The 9,194-nt window shown below is 44.9% G+C and overlaps 1 protein-coding gene across 1 annotated transcript; it reads right to left on the bottom strand.

The window, feature by feature from the left end:
* Positions 1 to 370: 370 nt before the first annotated feature.
* On the bottom strand, positions 371 to 5,557 carry mex3b (mex-3 RNA binding family member B). The gene is made up of 2 exons (XM_041938718.1): positions 4,992 to 5,557; positions 371 to 3,111 (listed from the first exon to the last, which is right to left on the bottom strand). The coding sequence occupies exons 1-2, from the start codon at positions 5,212 to 5,214 to the stop codon at positions 1,706 to 1,708; spliced, it is 1,629 nt and encodes a 542-aa protein (XP_041794652.1). The 5' UTR covers positions 5,215 to 5,557; the 3' UTR covers positions 371 to 1,705.
* Between the last annotated feature and the right edge of the window lie 3,637 nt (positions 5,558 to 9,194).

The following is a 9,194-nucleotide window of genomic DNA, read 5'->3' as shown; positions in this document are numbered from 1 at the left end:
TATAGTAATCAAACATCACATTACTAAACACCCAGTTTTTTGATTAACCGTTTCATTGGTCCATTACTACCCAGGAGAACCTGATTATGGTCTTTGTACCAGGCTGCATAAGAATAGGTTCACACTTCTAATTAGTGGTAAGGCAGGCCAAGTCCCCCTCTGTCTGGCCGCAACCGCCTACACTCAATAATTAGGCCACCGTGATAATCCTGCCACCTCCAAGCTTACATCAGGAAGCAGAGAGGGGTTAAATGTTAAGAAAACTACTAACAATCCCCAACAGCCCCCCTGCTCGCTCACTTCTGTCTGCTCTGAGCTCCAGCAGAACACAACACGACAGGTCAGGAAGAACACGAGAAGCAGACACCTCCTGAATGTACCATTTTTTATTGGACTTATATAGAAATACTTAAAAAAACATGAAGTAGCACCATTACTTAAGTTTTACTTTTTATCATGTATAACTTTAAATGTCAGAAAAATAAAACTCTTGATACATTTTCAAATCTTGTCTCAGCAAATATAATATTAGTATTTGACCATGAGGTTAAAGGCCCTTTATCATAAAATAAAATATACTTTGTTCTTAAACTTTGCTCAATAAAGTACATTTACGCTCAAGTAACTTCACCTACATATACATAAACAAGTGGTAAACAAATGTATTAAAATAGAAATACTAAAACTATAGTGGTGCAACAGAAGCCTGTAATTCCCACTGGAATCTAATTCATACAAATTTTAGAAAGCATAAACGGTTTCTTTGTGTTCAACTTACTAAGTTTTGTACATTTCAATGTTTCATAATAATATAGAATAAAATATGCTTTATATTACTGAATAAAAAATATGCTGGGTGAAGCAGATTTAAAAGACATTTTTTGCTGAACCTATAAAAACTCCATCCCAACAGAATACTGTCAAATGCAATACACATTTTGTGGACTTGGATTTCCTCCCACAGTCGTGTGATATTAAAATAATACAGTGATCAATGCCATAAGGCCATACTAAAAAATAAACAATATTTCAACCCAGCTACAAAAAGTTCACTGAACTTAAATTAAAATATCTGTAAACATCTTTGCAATAAGAAATATAATCTTTCAAGTCAAAAAAGAATAAAATACTTCAATCTGTATTAATGTCATTTAAAACTTTCAACTTGTGGAAATTATTCTATACATGTAGGATATGTTGTTGCTCTCCCTCACATGGTTTCTGACCTCAAGCTGCAGTATGTTTGTAAGTCAATAGTCCCATTTGGCTGGAAGCCCTCCACGTTTCCCAGCCATGGCCTCCCCTCTTACTACATTCGATTGGCAAAACTGGAAGGCTCAGCCTGCTAGCAGTCTACAGTTTGACCCACGTACCTCCGCCCTGACCCCGCTGTGCCTCTTCACTTCATAAATATAGGGTACAATTTACTAGAACTATTGATTACTATGCTGTAATATTTAAAACATGCACTTAGATGTTGAAAATATTTCCCAAAGCTACAGTATATTATAAACAACTACAACAGAGCCCAAAGAGGGTGTCTGTCCCTTTTCAGGATACTGCAGCCTCTTACATACAAATGTACTGTATATCTATGTACACTTTCCAAACTGATGATTGGGTGATCCCATTAAAGCAGTATGAAGAGTCTGTTGTTGCTATTGTAGCCAGTCTCGCTGATGAGACTGCCAGAGTGTTACACTTCTTATGAAAATATACGTATAGCCTGAGTGACGCCGGTGTGGCAGACGGGGCATTTGGGCTCGCTCCTCTCACAGATTCGATTGGCACATTCCATACAGAAGAGGTTGTGCCCACAGGGGACCAGGGCAGCGATGACCTCGCTCTCAAAGCACACCGAACAGTCGCGGCTGCCTTTCCGGCTGGTGCCGGATGAGGTGGAGGAGGAGGAAGAGGACGACGACGACGAGGCTGAGGAGTCACATGGAACCCCGGGGAGGTGAGGGCCCGGCAGGGAGGCAATAGTGCTGGAGTAACCATTGAAACTGAGCGGGCCTCCACCTGGGTCACTGCGCACCCTCCTGGCTAAAGGGTGCTCAGTGGGGCCTCCAGTGTGGCTGTGGAGAGGAGGTGACAGTCTGGGCTGGGGCGTACAACCGTTACCCCTTCTCTGACTCACCACTATCCCATTAGCATTAGTGGAGGTGTTGGTGGAGAACATGGCTGTGGTGGAGGTGGGGGAGCTGCCTCCAGTGGAGGAGGGTGTCATGCGACTATCGTACTGGGACCACAGGAGGCCTGGCGGGGCTGGCGTGGGGTCAAACCCTGGCGATGAGTCAAAAGTCAGATCAGTGCAGTCAGGCGAAATTACCTCACTTCCGTAAACAAACCCGTTGCCGTTGGTGTTGACGTTGATGTTGTTGTTATTGTTGTTGCCATTGTTGTTCGTGGTGGTGTAACTGAGCGCGGGGCTGGGAGGGCTGTAGTCGGCCATACGTGAGCTGTTGTTACCAAAGTAGGAGTCTGTGGAGGCGCTGCCCAGGGAGGAGGATGAGTCGTTGCGGTAGTTGGAGAAAGGTTTACGCACTGAGGCGGGGGTCATGCCAGCACTGGGCTTGGACCACAGGGTGGCGTGTCCGTGCAGATCAAAACCCACATCTGTCCCGTTTGCGTGGAAGTCATTTTCGTCCTGGAGTTCAATTAGGCCCCCAGTCCTCATGGCGATGTGGGCTTCAATCTCTTCACGCGCTCGGTCCACATTCTCTGGCATCCCTGTCACCTCGAACACCGGCTCTTTGTCTCGGCTGGGTGTCACAATGTAGGTGTGCGTCTGCTGCTGGATGCGCTTGATGGTGGCACCCTTGGGGCCTACAACCAGCCCAACCACACGGTAAGGCACCCGCACCTGAATGGTGGTCTGTCCGGGCAGGTTAGGTGGTCCAGGGACTGGGGTGCCACTCCCATTCAGGCTGGTGTTTTTGTTCCTGGAGGCCCGGATCATGGAGAAGTGCTCGGCAGCAGAGATGATCTCCCTCCTGGCCATGGCCACATCCTCCCTCCTGCCCGTCACCACAAAAACAGGCTCTTCACCTCGAACCGGGGTCTTGATGTAGGTGTTTGTCTTTGCTCGCAGCGCTTTGATCTTGCAACCTGAAACATGGAAGCAAAAGGTGAGAGTGAGGGCAGGTTTCACAAAAACAAAAACTTGGAATATATCATGTGTTAAACTATTACTCATGAACTATTCAAAACAGCTGCTGGATGTTTATTGTTGCCTCTCAAAAGGCCAGCGGCTTCAGAAATCGGGTGAAGCCACCCTTTTGGAGATGAACATAGTCAAACCACATGCTGCACGACCATGAACATGCAGCAGGACAGAAATAACTCACAAAAGAAAACTCACTGCTGGATCCATTGAAATCCATGTTTCACTGACTAAAATATAGCTGATATCTAAATCAGCTGTTCTTAGACTTCATTCTTATTCTATACTAACTGCATTGTGGGAAGAGGGGAAAGGCTACTTAATTGCTTCTTAGTCTGGTGCTGGTGCATTAAGTTGGATTCAAACACCCTCAAGCACATACACACATCGCTTCATGATCAAAAATGGGACCAGCTGAGGAAACAGTCACAGAAGAATGACATAATTAGCAGAGCAAAGCCAGCTGAGTGGGATGGGGTGATGTAACCAGGGACCTAGAGGAGGGCAAAACCACCTAAAGTCAGCATACACAACTAATTCAAGCGTTTGACATCAATCAAGCATAATGAGTTACTATCAAACTGATGTAGGTTAAATGAGGATAGGGTCTCTTGTATGAGGTTTTAAAATAATCCCAGAGATCATGGTTAATCCATATTAATTCATTCCATATACCGTCTAACCTTACAGAGGAGGCTGGGTGGTGGAGAGGGTCATCTAAATACATGCACTTCACAAATGCCCCACTGTCGCTTTAAGGTGGAGGCTGGGAGTTAGTGGGTCCTTACAGTTACTTTGTTTTTCTAGGAACAACAGCAGCAGCAGCAGTAGCAGCAGCAGCAGTGTTGCAGGGAGGGGAAAAGATTCCGCATATGTAACCAGGCACCAGCACCGCCCTGCAGCCCTACAGCTGGAGGACTGTTAGCGAGCTCTCTGCCGCTATGGGCGTCTGCTGCCTGTGCCATGGTAAGATCACGACCGTTGTCCTAATTTGATCCCGCCCGGCTCATCATCATAATCACAATCGATCTGCAGGCCGTTAGTGAACAAAGCAAGACACACATCTGGGGTCAGTGAGCGCCAGCGTCCCCTCCGGGCTCACAGCTCTGTGACCTACATGTCCTAATTTACCAGATAATGATTAAACTAACCTGTTATGTCAGCGGTCATTGCTGCACATCAAGTGTCTTTTAATTTCATTTAGACGCAGGGAGTTCACCGAGCTCCGGTACGTGTCGGTCTCTTTCAACAAAACTCCATTCAAAATTCAGGTAATTTAATGTGCCTTTACTTGCCTACACAAGCATGCACAAAATAATATGACTTATCATCTTATCAGAGTTGGTACGAGGAACTCTTCAAATCCGACACACAGAATCATCACAATCGACACTTTTTTCACGTAATTGTCAACTTCTTGACTTGGTTTGTGCAGCCCAGTACTGTGCATTAATAGAGGAGCAATGTATGACTAACTGGCGAGACAGTAACTAAGTTCACGTTTTATTGAATGGATTACTGCTTGGTGGATTGTAGAAATGCCGAATCCCCGTTCGGCTTCTCTATATACGTTTAGCCGACATATTTAGATATTAAAAGTAGCTCTGACAAAGCGGTTGTGCAGACAAGTAAGACTGTGTAAACACAATACATGCAGTATCTGAGTGTGTGCTGGCATTTCGTTCCTCCCACACACAATATCTCGGGACGAGTTCATACCTGAAGTGTTTGGGTGCACGGCCGTCCCTGTACTGCACAGCTGCACAACATGAACACATGTAGAATAACATGAAGCTGAAATGTGTAGAAACACTGAAACACACACCCTGTCTGCCCACAATCTCGGCCACATGCTCGGAGCTGGGAACCGGGACGCATTCGGTCATGTTGACGCTCTTTTTCCGGGGCTCCTGGTTGTTGTCGTACAGAGGGTTCTCGTCGTTGTCCAAGCCGAGCAGGGAGAGCTGATCCAGGGCGATCTGCAGGGCTCTCTGGTCGTCCAGTGCATCCCCCTGAACGCTGCTCTCTGCGAAGAGCGAGCTGGGCATCTTTGCGACTTTGCAGCGTTGCGGGATCGGATAAAAGGCAAAAAAAAAGGAAGGAGGGTAAAGAAGGAGTGATCTGGGGAGAAAGAAAGGAGAGGGGAGGAGGAGGGGAGAGGCACCGCACCCGGTTTTCAGAGACAACTGGTCAGTGCAAATAAATCAGTGCGGCTGAGGGGGGAAAGAAAAACAGTGCAAGGAGCTACAAAAAAGCATCCACCCCCTTTGTTTTCCCGATAGAAACAGGATGTCCCGGTCCGAGCCGATCCGGGCTGTGCTGTTTCACGGAAAGACAGCGAAGAAAAAGCGTGTTTATTCCAGAGCCGGCGGTGGGGATAGTAATAATATTCCTTCCTGACAAAAAGCCCCTCCCCGGCTGGCTTCCCTTAGGTCCTCTGTTGCTTCTGTCTGAGTCCTTGCAGCAGAGCCAGACAGAGATGTGCAGGTGACGTCACCACCTGGGCAGGGACGATGCGGTGCTGCGAGGTCATTTGCATATCTGCGAGCTGATTGGTGGAACCGGCGGTAACTGGGCGTGGCTGCATCTGAAGGCACGCCCGACTCTTTGTTGTCAGTGTCTGTCTTTGTCTCTCCCTCCCTGTCTGTCTGTTTGCTCTTCATTCAGTCAGTTCTTTAAGATGTTCTAATATACAGTATGTTCTGCCACGTACAGAGGGAAGTTACAGCAATGGATATTAACAGTAGGCTGAGATGAACAATCAATCAATAGGCATAGTTATGGGACATATAATCTGTCAATCTGGTTTTTCTTCCAGGTACCATCTGTTCTGTCTGAAACTTGTTTGGCACTGGAATACAGTGTGTTCAGAAATATTGCATATTATTACTGTACTAATGTATGTCAGAGTAGTGTGTGGCCCACAGTGGCCACATGCTGCTGCCTTCTTAAGATGCACCTCTTTTCCTTGGCTTTTATCACCTCTTAAATTGTTTATTTTATGTGCACAGGTATTTTACCCTTTATGTAGTATGTTTCTATTTTTATTGTCTGTTTTTACTGCCTATTTTTTTATGTACAGCACTTTGGAAACCTTGAGTTTATTTAAACTGTGCTTTATAATTAAAGATGGATTGGATTGGATAAGAAAGATACAAGCTGCTCTTTTACAATATTCACAAATCACCAATTTGTCAAATTTCAACAAAAAAGAGACCATTCTTACACTCACAACAGTGTATTACTACGATACAAACAAACATGCTAACACAGAACATAAAGGATATGAAAAAGAATATTGGCTCACTTGATGAGAAGAATTAAACCACATATGTGCAATATTTTGTGAATAACAGAAATGGAGGGTGTAAATGTAAAGAATAAAGAAAAAAACAGACTGATTTCAGTTGCACCCTTCAGGTTTATTGTTTATTTTAAAAAAATGTATTTAAAATGTCTTTGAAAGATGATTTTCTCCCATTGGGACTTGCATGTGGTCCCATACTGACTCCAGATTTAATTCTGACTTGTTTAGACAAGCTGAAGGATCAAGTACTACCTAAAATAAATAAGAGAGATGAAGTTTTTCACACAGCAACAACATGGTTGTTTTAATTTCCCCTGGACTCAAGTATTCTTGTGTGTCAGCAGTACTCAAAGGTGAGGTTAAAATGTTATCATGTTACTTTGGGATCACCTAAGTCTTCTGAGAGTGTCGTATACCTACAGTGCTTTTTAAACATTTATGATACAGTGGCAACACGCAATAATGTTTGAAAAAGGAATTGAATCCAGCTCAGATCCAGCACTGCAGTCTTGGTGACAATAGCTACAGGCAGTTTGCATATGATCTGCCCTTTTTCCTCGGTGTAGTGTGGTATTATGAAGCCTAAATGCTAAGAACATTGCAGGGTGATGGGTTGGTGGCCTTTGTCGATGACCATAGACTGGGAGAGGCAGGAGGATGGTGGAGGTGGAGGGGGATGGCCGACACAAAGGGGATTTGCAGCCTATTCAAAACCGTTGAGACCAGAAGCACTTTGCTTTGTCACCTCACTCCTGGAGCACAATGCCAATGCTAATGAGGAACTGCTCAGGAACCAGAGGAGGTGATGGGATGGGACCCTCTTGTTAATATTTGACACATCAGCTCCCCATTACCATCCCCTCCCCATTCCCAGCAATCCTAAAACTATTCATTCTATGCATTGAACGTGTTTCCTGTACTTTCTTAAATGCTGCACGACAAATAGACAAACACCACAAAAGACTTTGACTCATGGAGAGAATTTCTGTTTTCAGCAATGAATTGGTGCAGAGTGATGATTGTCTGCTTATTCCTTGATCAGATATTTCCTGATTTAAATCTACATTCTCTTTTCACTTTTACTTGAGTCAACAATTTGAAACATGCCGATCCATTAAGCAGTTTGACTTTTTGTTTGTTTTTAACAAAAAAGGTCAAATGCTTTCACTGGTTCCTTTCCCAAACCTCAAAGCTATGTCTTTTGACCCTTTGGCAAAAGATGTTGCATGGTTGCACATGTCCAGTGACCTGTTCCACCAAAGAAGAAATAAAACTATCCTGTTTGGAACCGCTGAAGACCACTGAAAGTTCATTTGTTTGTCAGAGCAGAGGCTTGCTTTTGGCTATAAAGTGGGGGTTGACAAGCTCAAAGCTATCATAATGCTATTATAATAAATATAATATAAAATAATAATTTTACAGAGACTTTCAATGGCCAGCAAAAGTGCGGTTTTAGGATTTATCAGGCGTTTCTTTTACTGTCTTGTTATTTTACCAAATCTCTCCATAATATTCTGTCCATTAAGTGTATAATCAGATGATTATCTAGTGATGATATCTAGCCAGACTACGCTAGCCAGATGTATTGCTGTTGGCTGCTTCTGGGCCTGATATATTTAACACTCCAGAAATCACACCAGTGCAGAAACATCTAGAGCTCTCCACTGGACTGAATCCTTTACTCTGTGTCTGTAGAAATAAACAAAAGCCACACTTCTCGCGGCTGAGGTTATCTACACCTCTCTACTGTTTATTTGCGTTCACAGGGCCTGACGAAATATAGTTCTGCTGAACTGAATCAAGAGCCTTGTTTTGTTGTGGTATTGCACAGGCCCACAGTGTCCCACTGCTCTTCCTTAAGCCTAGACGGACGCTGATTGCTGCATCGTTGCTGATATTTGTTGTTCGGTATTAGGCGTTAGCCAGCTGCTTAGAGGCGATTACCCGTATGCCTTTTAATGAGAGGAAGAAAAGCTTAGCCTGCTCTAACCCAGAGAGCGACGGAGGCAGACAGGGCTTAGTGATGGCTCTGACAGTCACTGTGTGTAGCTGCAGGGCTGAAGATGCAGACACTGGGTCACGGTAAACAGCAGGTCACAGGATACAGAGTAGCCTGTCTGCACACTGCTCCGTCACACTCTGACCTCATGCACATACATGCATACTAAAAAGGCCTCCTGCAACATCTACAGGTTATATAGTGTCTGGTTCAACTGCAGTATTCAAGAGAACAGAGAACTGACTCAGGGATTTGTGGACTGGTGTCAGCAGAACCACTTTAAGATCAATGCAGGGAAAACCAAAGAACTGGTGGTACAAATGTACTGTGTAAGAAAGGCCAGAGCAGACCGTCTGCTGAGGACGCTCAGGTCTTGGAGTGCAGGGGGACACTCTTGACGACCTTTTTTAACTCGTTGGTGGCATCGGCCATCTTTTATGGAGTGGTCTGCTGAGGCGGCGGCGAATTAACAGGTTAAGAAGACCACCTCTGTCCTGGGATGCCCCCTCCACCCAGTGGAGGTGTTGGGAGAAAGGAAGACGATGGCTAAGCTATCATCGCTGATGGAGAACATGTCCCACCCCACACGGGACACTCTGACGGCACTGGGCAGCTGCCTCACCTGCAGCTTGTGAAGGAGAGATGCTGCAGGTCCTTCCTGCTGCTGTCAGACTATAATCAACACTGCTCCCAGTAGACCACACACACCCAAACTGACAAAT

Source organism: Chelmon rostratus, chromosome 1 (genome assembly GCF_017976325.1).
Source record: "Chelmon rostratus isolate fCheRos1 chromosome 1, fCheRos1.pri, whole genome shotgun sequence".
NCBI classification, from domain to species: domain Eukaryota; kingdom Metazoa; phylum Chordata; class Actinopteri; order Chaetodontiformes; family Chaetodontidae; genus Chelmon; species Chelmon rostratus.
The sequence above is the reverse complement of the archived record's forward strand: the minus strand, read 5'-3'. Positions and strand labels throughout refer to the sequence as shown.